The sequence below is a fragment of the Rana temporaria genome, chromosome 5 (genome assembly GCF_905171775.1).
Source record: "Rana temporaria chromosome 5, aRanTem1.1, whole genome shotgun sequence".
In the NCBI taxonomy this organism is placed as follows: Eukaryota; Metazoa; Chordata; class Amphibia; order Anura; family Ranidae; genus Rana; species Rana temporaria.
In genome coordinates this window covers 300467032-300480654 of record NC_053493.1, presented here as the reverse complement: position 1 = coordinate 300480654, position 13623 = coordinate 300467032, and the positions used below count along the sequence as shown (strand labels likewise).

At 42.0% G+C, this 13623-nt stretch overlaps 1 protein-coding gene across 1 annotated transcript in view; it reads left to right on the top strand.

Annotated features, from left to right (window-relative positions):
* Window positions 1-12557, top strand: part of USP14 (ubiquitin specific peptidase 14) — a 42943-nt gene extending 30386 nt beyond the window's left edge. Inside the window, exons 10-16 of the mRNA XM_040354044.1 lie at window positions 2581-2695; window positions 4768-4833; window positions 5604-5696; window positions 6139-6264; window positions 9251-9305; window positions 10408-10515; window positions 11827-12557. Coding sequence (XP_040209978.1) covers window positions 2581-2695; window positions 4768-4833; window positions 5604-5696; window positions 6139-6264; window positions 9251-9305; window positions 10408-10515; window positions 11827-11975 — 712 coding nt within the window. The 3' untranslated portion in view covers window positions 11976-12557. The remainder of the gene's footprint in view (window positions 1-2580; window positions 2696-4767; window positions 4834-5603; window positions 5697-6138; window positions 6265-9250; window positions 9306-10407; window positions 10516-11826) is intronic.
* Window positions 12558-13623: the final 1066 nt, after the last annotated feature.

Genomic DNA, 13623 nt, shown 5'->3' with positions numbered 1-13623 from the left:
TGTGTGTGTGTGTGTGTGTGTGTGTGTGTGTGTGTGTGTGTGTGTGTATCATTTAAGTTTTATTTTGTTTCCTCAATGTAAACACAGAACACAATATTGACAGGAAAAACACAGAATTGTTGACATTTTTGCAGATTTAAAAAAAAAAAATCTCACATGGTATTCAGACCCTTTGCTCAGTATTTAGTAGAAGCCCCTTTTGATCTAATACAGCCATGAGTCTTTTTGGGAAAGATGCAACAAGTTTTCACACCTGGATTTGGGGATCCTCTGCCATTCCTCCTTGCAGATCCTCTCCAGTTCCGTTAGGTTGGATGGTAAACGTTGGACAGCTATTTTTAGGTCTCTCCAGAGATGTTCAATTGGGTTTAAGTCAGGTCTCTGGCTGGGCCATTCAAGAACTGAAAACTAAAATTGTGCCTGTGTCCAAACAAATATGAACATAACTGTATATTGCCTAATCGCAGGTATGCTGAGATGCATCTACAATGAAGTGGCGAGACACTGGAAGTCTTTCAGCGTTGGGTTATACTGATGTTTACAAGTTGGTTGGACACTAGCAAACCAAAAAAGTGTAAGCTTGCCCAGGGTAACCCTTCCTACTATCAGTATGTCTCAGTTTTTCTGCTAGTGCACTAGGGGGGTGGGGTTTTTTCCCTAGTTCTGCGGTGTAAAAGGTTAACCTGTTTTTGCTAGGACCATTTTGTTCTGACTGTTCAACATTATTTTTTTTTCTTTTCTTTTCTTTTCTTTTCTTTTCTTTTCTTTAGTCAAGACGGTTCTCTACATCACTGCTAGTGCTGGTCTCTCCAATCGCAGCTATTGGGGACAGACGCCCTCAGCCTAGCTTTTAGAGTGCTGCATCAGGGTTGTCTCAACGCGTGCCCTATCTCTGTGAATGGGCCTGTTATGCCAAACAACAGTTGCTTTTGTAGTTTGGTTACAAAAAGTTGCTGGTTCCCTTTTACAATTCCCCATTTCCAGCAATTTTTCACAGTGGGGGATACTATAGTACAATTTTCCAACATACAGCATTTAAATAAGCATCTCCCTGCTGCTGCTTTGCAAAGAGCAACAATGAAAACTGATCTTTGATTGGTTCTGCTTCTCACCTACAGAGACTTTGGTGACCTGTTGTCCTCTGACTCTTACTTGCTACAGCTATCTAGTTTTGTTAGTAAACAAGGCCTCGATACCTTGAGGCTTATGTTGTCTTACCCTACACGTGGGGGAAGACAGTCCCACTGTACCAGGTCTCCAGCTCACCCTCTACTTACAGCTTTGCTGCTGTCTGCAGCATGCCCACTGATGTTGCCATTGGCTGCAGCTTGTTTCCCTCTGCTTCTGGGATTTGTACCCCATCCATCCAGACTTCTCTTCCCAAGTCTATCTCTCTGCCACCTCTTCTTCCAGAATATTTTTTTTTTTGTCATCCTGAATGATCCCCATAATGGCACACCAGCTTCTTGTTCCACTATCTCTAGGTGGTTCAAGCACTCCAAACTTATGGTTTCAAGACTCCGGTTCTACCCTTGATGGTCAAACCACACAGTACTAGATTTGCAGGGCTTTTAGCATTAGGCAGCAACCTGGAAGTGAGGTCCCCCCCCCCCCCCCCAAGCATTCTCCGCCTCCACTAGCACTACAGGAAGCGCTGGAATTCACCAGCACAGCGGCCAGCCAGCTTCTTGGAACAGACACCCAGTGGGATAACCCAGGACTGCATAACACTGCAGACCTTACAAAGGTAGAAGAAATCGTGCTTTGTACAGTCACGTGACTTGCCTAAATATTTAACCATTAATGTGTCTAATCTCTCTACACTTAAAAGTACTGTTCCCCTTTTCCTCTTGTTGCCTACAGTCTCTTCTAGCTTGTTTTGTAATTGGCTGCTTCAAAGTGTTGACACCCTTTGGATTTTCTACCCAGAGACATTTTTATACATGCCTTTATGGACATTTGATATGTTTCAGTATGCTTTTGAGGATAGCCTCATTTGACTTTAAGGCGTCTCTCTAGTGCGCCAATATCTACCCTTGCTTTTAGCATTGGGCAACTGTTTCTTAGATTTGCAGGGCTGCTAACTGGCTCTCCTCTTAGAGAAGTACAGCCCAAGCTCATTTTGCTGTACTCCTGTGGACCACAGGAGTGAAGTTAGTTCTGCACTCCTGTGACTTGTTTTCAGAAGACAGCGGGCTGAAGCCCACTGCCGGTGACGTTACAGAGCCAGTCCAGGTTTGGGCAAGATCGCGACAATGAAGTCCGAATCCCCCCACATGCCTGGACTGGCACCCAGCTCAGCCTCTTAGTGAGCCACTGTGCTGCAGGCGTGAAGCATCACAGCCGTGGCATGTAAACGCCCTCGTCCACTACCTATTGCAGCATAAGGGGGTGGTTGGCGGGTGGCAAAAACACAGCTCAGCCACGCATTTTTGCCATCCTCTTGCAGCATGTCTGAATGAGGCCTTCAACAGATGAACAACTGCCTCCTCTCTGTAAAATAACAGCAAATTAGTTCACACAAGCCACTTTATTTTAATCTCACTTTTTTGTGAATGTTTTCTTTAATGGTTTCAAAAGCATGAAATGCACTGAATCTGAAGAGGAAGAAGTAACAAAAAGTAAAGAAAACCAGTTACAGCTCAGCTGTTTCATTAACCAAGAAGTAAAATATCTATTTACTGGACTCAAGCTGGTGAGAACAATTTTTCATTACTGTATATTTTATTTTAACTATGAAATTGTAATACAAGTTACATGTATGCTCTGTTTACCAGCACTAACCATGTCAAAATAGTGATTTGCAGTCCCATCTTTACCTCCCACCTCCATGATTTTGGCTTGCATGCACTTAAAGCAGAGTTCCACCCAAAAGTGGAACTTCTGCTTAATCCACTCCTCGCCCCCTTGCATGCCACATTTGGCATGTAATTTTCTTGGGGGGGGGGGGGGGGCTTCAGGAGGAGTGGGACTTCCTATCCCACTTCCTCCTTCCGCCCAGGGACCACTAAGGCAATACGTCCAATCAGGAAGCGATGCGCCGTTCGCACATGCGCAGTGAGTGCCCGGCCGTGAAGCCGAAAGCTGTCACGGCCGGGTGCCCACAGTTGCAATGGAGGCGCCGGCAGTGAAGGGGGGGGACCAGAACGAAGCTCCCGGCGGCACGTCGCTGGACCGTGGAACAAGTAAGTGTATGTTTATTAAAAGCCAGCAGCTACACTTTTTGTAGCTGCTGACTTTTAATAAACATTAAAAAAAAGGCTGGAACTCACCTTTTAATGTTTGCTTCACGTGGGATGCTCAAACTGCAAAATGTCCTGCTAAAATATTGTTTAATGGATAGTAATACATATGTGTTTGTTTATCATCATTTTAGGAGACAAAACCTTTTAGCTTTAATTAACCAGTTCATTTGATATGTCATTGTGAATGTTTGATATTACCTACATTAAAGGGTGATTATACTTTAATTACACTTGCCTTGCCCTACCTACCTACCGTCACTGGCCCAGCTGCATACTTGAATTTTGCAGCCACAACCCACCATAACGTTTACATTCTTGGCACCAAATCTAGCTGAATGCACCGGAGCCCTGGGCTTTCATAGACTGTTGTGGGAATGTTTTCCAAGCAAATGTCTTTAGGATGTAAACAACGTAGGCCATAGATGGACCGAGATTTGGCCAGTTCAGCAGGGGCCGGCCAAATGTTGATCCATCTATGGCTGTCCTGATTGAGGGGATCTGATGAACAATTCCTCCCAAATAGGACTGTTGGCAACTTTTTGTCCAATCAGCTCATGCAGCCTGTCGGCTGCAGCACTGATCGTGTATTCTGATAGTGTATTCTGATAGTGGAGTCCCAATGTAGGATGCAATAGCGCAACAGGAAGGATTTCCCCATCTACCTCAAATGTGTGAATGGGGGCAATTTATTCAGGTGTGTTTTTTTTTTTTCGATCAGCCCACTGGCTGATGTATGACCAGCTTTAAAGCAGAAGTTTATCCAAAACGCTAAACCTACTCGCAGCCACATTCTAAAACCCAATCGATCTAACCCTGTAAAGAACAATCACTATACATACCTTTTCTGAAGCCAAACCAGTCTAGTTTCCAGCCGAGAATGCTGTATGCAGGAGACAACAATTACTATGGGGCTTCCGTTGTCGGCTACCTCTCCTGCACACTCCCACAACCTGAAGCTGCCGCTGACGGCTCAGTCTGGGACCAGACCAAAGCGGCTGCAGAACAGGTAAGTATAACAATCTCTTCTTTACAGGGTTAAATAGATTAGGCTTAGAATGTGGCTGTGAGTAGGTTTAGCGTTTAGATGGGTGTTGGTTGAATTTCTACTCGGAGGCTGTGAGAGTCAGAAAACTATACAGCAAGGAGGAGGGGGAAGGATGGACAGGAGGGTAAGGCTCAAAATTAAAGGAGGGGAGAGGACAAAAAGAATGAATAGAAGAACAACAAATCAAAGGAGTGTAGTCGGACAAGATGATAAAGGGGTCCAAAACTCTGCTCTCGTTGCTGGTGGAAAGACTGGGTGAAGAGGTTTCCTAGCATAGGGGGTCCTCCTGTAGATGCCAAAGCTCCAAAACTGTATTATGTCTTTCCGCATGCTAGGTAGGTTTATTTTATGGCAGGTCGCTTGTGCAATAGTCTGTCTGCTCAGTTTTTTTTTTTTGACAAATTAACTAAGCAAATTTGTAATTTGGAGCTGGCAGAACTGTTCAGACATTGACCTGCATTATGTTTTTTTTTCTAGCGCCTTCAAGAAGAAATCACCAAACATTCACCATCACTGCAAAGAAATGCTTTATATATCAAAACTGTGAGTGCAAATATTAGATTACCCTTCTTTAAAATGTGTTTTTTATGTTTTAGAAGATTATTGGACTATGCAAAATTGAACACAATCTCCAAGGTAGTATCTTGACAATAGTGGTATGCATTGGACGCTTTTTAACACGTGGTGTTTTTTTATGTTGATGTGGGTTCTGTTCAAGCAGCCTGCCGATTGTGATTGGGCTGCCAACACACCTAAAATGCACATAACCTTGTTTGCAACTAAGTTCACACAACATATGGCATGTGCTGTGTGATGCAGTGCAGTTGTTTTGCCTGCTGCTGTATAGTGTGTTAGGGTGCCACTCACAATGGCATTGCACTGAGACCTTAAAAGCTGAACAGGCTGATTCAAGTTTAGAATATTGGTCTTATACAACCAACATATTAAAACATGCCTTCTTCATGTTAAATTGTTTTTAGTTTTAATACATTGGCTTGTTTACCAAAGTACAGCAACTTCTACAACCAGTTGACAAGAAAATTAGTTGGTGGATCTGGGTTGCTAAATTAGTAATGGCACAATGTTTTTTTTTGTGGAGGGTTTAGGTGGAATTAATCAACTTTACATTCCATTACAATGTTTTTGATTTTATAATTGAGAATTTCAGTAGTGACAATGTGGCTTGCTCATGTGCCGTTATATAGCGGGGTGTGTGACTGCAGTGCAAGCTTAAACCAATAAGCTTTGGATGCTGTATGGTAAACAGAACCCGATAATCATCATTTGTCTCATTTGTGCTTTTTCCATTGTAGTCCAGAATAAGCCGTTTACCTGCCTACATGACTATCCAGATGGTCCGATTCTTTTATAAAGAGAAGGAGTCTGTCAATGCCAAAGTTCTTAAGGTTTGTGTTTTTATTACTGCCATTTATTTATGTAGCTTCTATTGTCTAGCTGTTAATCCCATTGGTTACTGTAGGTGTAATTTGCTTCCCATTTGATCTATCATATTGCAGTGTACTACTTATATTAGAGATGATATAGAGCTATATTAGAAATCTGAAATTCGCCAATAAAATAGATTTTTGCTTCTGATGTCATTAAACTGAAGTAAGAATGAAATTATAATTATATAATTATTTTGTTGGGTATCAAGTCTGGCTTCTGACAATATGTTTTGCTTAAGATGGTCCTCCTTCTTACATATGGTTGTCATGTTCCTAGAGTTGTACAACCAATGATGCCAGTTGTAACATTCACCAGTTCATTTTTGAACCTGTAAAATGTTTGGGTCTTTAGTGCAAATGACACTCTACCCTAAAAAAAAAGTACATTTCTAATTTGCAGGATGTTAAATTTCCTCTTATGTTGGATATATACGATCTGTGCACACCAGAGCTTCAGGAAAAGATGGCCCCATTCCGCTCCAAATTTAAAGAACTGGAAGACAAAGTTCCTGGGCCGGTACCAAAAGTAAGTACATTTATTCATTGTCCTTTTTTATACATATTCAAGTAATGTGTTTAGTGTCTTCATTTTTATCAAGTATGAATATTTTGAGATCAGCAGTGTCCAGAGTTGCAGGCAGTATTGCGGTCTTGTAATGTAGTATTATCTATATGTATACAGGTGCTTCTATGTCTTTTTATACTATATGTATACAGGTACTTCTATGTCTAAAGGATTCCTTGATGTTACTTTGCAGTCAGTAACCCACCCTTCTTTGTTCTGTGGAAAACCCTCTGATCCCTATTATCTAGAGTTCATTAGATTGATTGCTGTGCACTCTGTTCCCTTGGCAACTGGTCTTGTAGATTCCCCATTGCAGTGCTTGGTAAACTGAGCGCTGACGTGATTACACCACCGCTTGCTTCAGCAATCGGACCCAGGAGTTTAAACCGTATCACAATCCTGCCCACATTGCTACACATTTAAACTCTAAATCCCAGAGCATGATGGGATTTGTAGTCTTAGTATGTGGTGGAATATGGGGGGGGGGGGGGGAATTACCACGCTGCTAAATGAAAGTGGGGTAGCTGCTAGCACTAAAACATACAGAAAAATATGTGACAGAAATGGAAGTGAAATATATGACTCAGACCGAAAGGTACTTGGATCCACGTCACATGGTAAGAGTACCCAACTTATTTATCTAGGATTGTCTTCTCGCCCATGCCTCCCCATTTCCCAATCAATCTGAAGATCTGATAATATCCACCACATGGTTGCATAGACTATTCATCTGTTGCTGGGTGCAGTCTTTCAGTAGACTCCCATGATCAGTTAGTATGTGGTGACAAACGCTAACAGGAAGTGATGTTGCGGCTTATGAGATGCCTCCTCCTTAACCAATTGTTATAAGGGGCTATTGTACAGGTTTAACCACTATTCCGGAGTTCTTATTTAAGCTGGCTATATGCTAGTAGATTTTTGTTTTAAAAATGTTTCATTTGTAAAAAAAAAGTTTGCGTTTTCTAATTGTAATTTGCAGTTAAATTAATGTTCGTTTTCAGTGATGAGGAAATTTTGAGGAAGCTGAATGAAAATGTTTTTTTTTTTTTTTTTGACCAAATGAATTTACAATGAATGCAGTTTTTGTTTAGTAAAGTCCATTCATTGCAAAATTGAATGTTTAAAAGCAAATGGAATTTTGAAGTATTTTCTAACAACATTTGTCTTGTTATAGACTATTTTCATACAATTGGTTGTACGAAGTTTGGTTTGAGTATTGCTCACAGATTGTAATAACAGAATCTCGCTGCAGTAGTTGTCTTCATTTACTCCCTTAGTGCCGGTCCACATCTATTTTGGCTTCGACAGCCAACCTCCTGTGTGACTTCAACAGAAGTCGGTGCAAGCTGCAATGAAGTCGCCCAAAAGTAGTGCAGGAACTGAAGTCGCACCGATTTAGAACAGTTCCATAGCCGTTAATGGGGTGTGATTTGTCATGCGATTTTGAACTCCAGTCGCATTACAAGCTGCAGCAGTGTGAACCGGCACTTAAGGCTGAAATGAGATGATTCCTCAGGGGACTGTGGTACAATCATTTCAGCTTTATTATGGCTGGGGCAGTTATGTGGAAGAAGTCTGTTATACATTGTGTCTAGTGTACATTGGCTAGAGTAAAGGCCCATACACACGATCAGACTTTTTGACAACAACGGTCCAATGGACGTGTTTAATCGGAAAATCCGACTGTCTGTGTGCTTTTTCATCAGACAAATATTCGGTGTGAATGCTTTCAAACTTTTTGGCAACAAATGTCCGATGGAGGCTAACCCGATCATGTACACAAGTCCATCGGACAAACACGCATGCTCAGAACCAATGCTAAAGATCAGACAACAATAGCAGAAGTTGCCCAAAAGGTGGCGGTAAAGAGCTGAAAAAACACGTGATTTGGTGAAAGTTGTCTGAAGATGTTCTGCCGTGTTTATGCAGAACAAGTTCACAGACAATGCCACTTTGGACCAAAATCCACGGAAAAGTCAGATGGAAGTCTGATCGTGTGTATGAGGCTTTAGATTCAAATTGGATTTACCTACTTCACCTTTTAAAATACAAGTATTTTGGAGGGTGTTATCCTTTTTAAATATAAGTTAAAGCTGAACTCCTGGCACGATATTTAAATACTCCGCAATAGCTATAAATCTGCTTTGTGTGCACCACGTTGTATTGGGAACTGAAATCTCACGTTGTAAAAGTAGTGACCTAATCAATGAGGTGCACATAGTCTGTGACGATTGCAGACCCATCAGGTTCACTCGCTACAGACTGCCTGCTGAAAAGTAAGGCCCCTTTCAGACCGGGGCGGGAGCCGCGGTGGCGGTATAACGCCGCTAAAAGTAGCGGCGCTATACCGCCGGGATTGCCGTGGAAATCAGCCGCTAGCGGTGCGGTATTAACCCCCGCTAGCGGCCGATAAAGGGTTAATACCGCCCGCAATGCGCCTATATAGAGGCGCATTGCGGGCGGTATTGCCGCGGTTTCCCATTGTTTTCAATGGGAAGGAGCGGTGAAGGAGCGGTATACACGCCGCTCCTCAGATGCTGCTGACAGGAGATTTTTTTGTCTCCCGCCAGCGCATTCTCTCAGTGTGAAAGCCCTTCGGCTTTCACATTGAGGTAGCTGGGCAGGAGTTTTTCAGGCGGGATAGCAGCGCTATTTTTAGCGCTGTACCGCCTGAAAAACTCCTCAATGTGAAAGGGGCCTAAGAGCCAAGACCAGTGTGTCTGCAAAATGACAGAGAACGGCAGTGACCTTTTTATTACAGAAGTCCTGTACAGATGTTGAAGACATTTACAAAGAACACCAAGAATAAAGGAGTGCACATGCTTCTTGTATTTAGATAATATATTTTTGTAGCCCAGATTTCAGCTTTAGCTTCACTTAAATTAACATTGCATTTAACCGTAATAGCCTATGCACAGTTTATATAATGTCCTTTTGTGTATTGTAGGTTATTCAAGGGATACAAAAAGAAGTAAAATTTGAACCGTTTGCCTTTCCTGAAGGTAAGAACTTATTACAAATAAAATAATTTGATAACATTACAAGAACAAAGCTAGATGAAAAGTGACTTTTAACATTTCAGAGGCACTAGACATGGCAAACCTTTTTAAAATGGCAACTTTTAGCAAAAAAATGCTTTCAGAGACTTGCATTACCAAGCAATATACAGTGGAACCTTGGATTAAGAGCATAATTCGTTCCAGGAGAAGAATGCTTGTAATCCAAAGCACTCGCATATCAAAGTAAGTTTCCCCATAGAAGTCAATGGAGACGAAAATGTATTTATTCCACATTGACTTCTATGGCATGCAATACCGCATGGGGATGGGGGCGCTGGAGAGACTTGGAAAAACTCAAGGATCGTTCGACTGTCCTCAGAAACACTCGTAATAGAGCATTTCCGAGCGTCTCCAGCACCCCTGGCCAAACGCGGTACTGCACACCGTAGAGTCTTGAATCCTGCTTGTATTGCGAGATAACACTCGCAAACAGAGTCAGGATTAAAAAAATATATATGTATTGCTCGTATTACGAACCGCTCGTTAACCGCGTTACTCACAATCCGAGGTTCCACTGTATTTACTAAATACAACAAATGGAGCAACTGATGAGCATTGTATGATTTCTTTGGAAAGGTCAGAGACGCTACATCTTGGCAACATTGGGAGATAAGCTGCTGTATATAAGAATACTTGTGGGGTTCTCTGAGTTGGGGTTGGCGGCTCAGACTCAATGGGGGTTATAACGGTGAGAAAATGAAGCAGATCCTGTTCATTAACAAAAGGGGTGCAAACGATCTGCTCTGTGTTCTTAAAGCAGAACGTCACAGAAAAAGGGAAGTCCCGTTTCCCCCCCTGCGGGTTAAGTTAGGGAGCGCAGTGTTACTCGCACATTCACAGTAGGAAGCACCAAGAAGGCACCCACATCTGCGATAATGGTGCAAGGGACCCCAAGATCCATGAAGCACTGGCCCGGGTTAAGCACTGCACTGGCCAGTGCATGTTTGATAAAAGTCAGCAGCTACAGTATTTTGTAATGTTCTTGGTGACTGTTCTGTTCTTGGGCAGAAATGTAACAAATGAAATCTTTCTTTCTGTTTTGTAGATCTTGGGTCTAATAATTGTGGTTTCTATGAACTGCAGGCAGTTCTTACACACCAGGGAAGATCAAGTTCATCAGGGCACTATGTTTCATGGGTTAAAAGGAAACAAGGTAACTTTTCCTGCAGCTGCCTAATCTCTTCTTTTTAGGGTACATACTCATTTGTGTCTGGTCACCATGTTATCTTCACACATTTAGAATTGTAATCCACAGTAAAAATGCAGTGTCTTTTATTAGCATGCAGCTACCCAAAACATACATGTCTCAATGAAAAACTATGCAGATCTGGCTTAAATCTGATGTTTAATCTGCTCAATCTTTCCAAAACTGAGCTTGTATTTCCTCCCCCACGTGCTCCTTCCATTGATCTCTATCAAGATCAATGGCACAACTATCAGCCCATCCCTGCATGCCAAGATGCTAGGTGTGATCTATTCTGTAGGCCCCACATCCCGTCACTGTCCAAATCTTGCCACCTCAACCTCCGCAACAGCTCCAAAATACGCCCCTTTCTAACCAATGTCACCACAAAGCTCCTAGTTCACTCCCTGGTCATCTCTCGCCTCAACTACTTCCAACTCCCTTCTCATTGGCTTACCTCTTCATAGTCTATCTCCCCTTCAGTCCATCGGAAATGCTGCTGCCTGGCTCATCCACCTTACCAACCACTCCGTGTCTGCTACCCCTCTGTCAATCCCTCCACTGGCTTCCGCTCACCCAACAAATCAAGTTCAAAATACTAAACCACTTACAAAGCCATCCACAGTTTGGCCCCCAGCTACATCACTGACCTGGTCTCAAAATACCAATCCAATCGTTTTATTCGTTACTCCCAAGACCTCCTGCTCTCTAGCTACCTCGTCCCATGCTCGCCTCCAGGACTTTTCCAGAGCCTCTTCCATCCTATGGAACTCCCTACCCCAGTCTGTCTGATTTTATCTCCAACTCTGTTTGCTTTTAGGCCATCCCTGAAAACCCTCTTCAGAGAAGCCTATCCTGCCCCCACCTAACAACTGTACTTTGAATTTCTCCATCTCATCCCTCAGTTATTAACTTTTGTATCACTTGACCCCTCCTCCTAGATTTGTAAGCTCTAAGGAGAGAGTCCCTCTGATTCCTCCTGTATTGAATTGTATTGTAACTACTGTCTGCCATCATGTTGTAAAGTGCTGTGTAAACTGTTGGTCCTATATAAAGCCTGTATAGTAATAATAATGTCTGCACCAAGCCGTTGAGCCTCAGATGACAATACATGCAAGGCTCCTTCCATATTGATGCCTATGTCTGTAGTGTCAAAGAAAATTCCTTTCTGAGCAGTGAGTGAAATGTGTATGTACCCTAGAAATGTCATTTAGGTGTTGCTTATTTTGAAGTGGCTATGTTGCTTTTCTTACACACTGTATCTACTTCTCTCCTTTTTAGATGAATGGATTAAGTTTGACGATGACAAAGTGAGCATTGTCTCTCCCGAAGATATACTAAGGCTGTCTGGAGGCGGAGACTGGCATATAGCTTATGTTCTACTTTATGGACCCCGAAGAATCGCAGCTTCTGAAGACACTGAACAATAATGACGTTTTGCTGTTTTAGTCATTATTTTTTTCTTAGGTGTGAAATAAATGTTCCACAGTTAGAATCTCCTGCCCCTGAACTCTTTGTTTTAGACAAAGTTGTGAATTGTATAGTTCAATTCACCATGTCCTGCAAAGCTTGAGAATCCACATCATTTCTACTGAGAAAATTGTGTCAAGTTTAAAATATTTTCTTACCACGTCTTAAATTTTTTTAAATTGGAATCTGACTATGCCAAATGGCCTGCCACTGCACAGTGGTGCTAAAACTATATATATTTCTTTTTTTGGTTTGTTTTTTTACTGTCAATGTCTGGAACAGAGGCCAAAAAATATTTATTGCACACCTACAACTCATCCATTGTTACCATTGCATGGTTTATACCACAGTACTTACCATCCTTGCCTTATCTGACAGTACTGCCAGGAAGGAGAAAAGGATATGTGTTGCCTCATTGTAACAGTGCTGCTTCCCATGACTGACAACGTGGCCACACTCGCATCGTGTCCAGCCTCAGCTGACTCTCTGGTCCAGGTTGTTGCTGGCATCTCAGTGACTTCAGAATAAAATTATGATCAATCCCCTGTCTCCAATTACCTTTTATTTGAATATCTTTCTGCCTGTTCTAGTGAATGGGGCATTTACATCTAGCATAAAAATATTTGGAAAATAAATCGGATTCAGGCCTGCTCTGCAATATGGCTCTTATTACAGACCATTCTAAATACACAATGTTTTGTCTAAACATAAATTAAATAATACAGTTGAACATTTTCAGTAGTAACTAGCTGCTTTGTCATTGGATATAAAGTTTACACATAAAACAAAATGTCTTTCTTGTCCATTGAGGGACACAGGAAATCTTACCTTTGCATTATGCTGCCCCCTACAGGAGGATTGAACACTCTAAAAAAAAAAAAAAAAAAAACTTAGACCAGCTCAGGATAACCCCTCCCAATACAAGCACCTGAAGTTTTTTGGCTAAAGTGCTATGAGGCTGGATGCCTTTCTACAACTTTGCAGTGTAAAACAAAAATTTCTCATGTCTCATTTAAAAAGGGTGCTTACTATTCGGGTAAAGGATGCACTTGTGTTTTTAAAGCAGGCCTTCAATAATTTTTTCAACTTTACATCTATTTTAATCTTTCCTGAGGGCTCCATGTCGGCACAGCTCTTTATTCTTTCTAGTTTTTCACCCCCCCCCCCCCAAAAAAAGGGGGGGGGGTGAGAAGCATGTTTATGAAGTCTACCCTTGGTTTGTGTACATTGCAGAATATTATTGTGATTCTGTTGTAAATTTTTACCTTTTTGTTGCTCTTCTGAACAAAACTCTTTCAATATGTCCTGATTCCTGGCAGGGCTCGGTTTAGTTCATTAACCACCTGGTGAATCAGGGCTGTAGATGGAAGCTTCTACCTCTCTCTAGCAGTGGTTAACCCTTGAGGGCTTGTTACTGAGCAAACTATTTTACTGCCTTTAATTATTTTTATGGGCCGATTTGACAAATGGCATGCAAAACCCTGTGAGCAGGTTATCTATTGGTAATGACCAGTCTCGTAGCAAAAGGCCTTCTTCGGGCTCTTCAATAAAGAAAACATGGAGGTATGAATCTTGCTTTATATAGCTATATGTTCTGGCAATGACCAG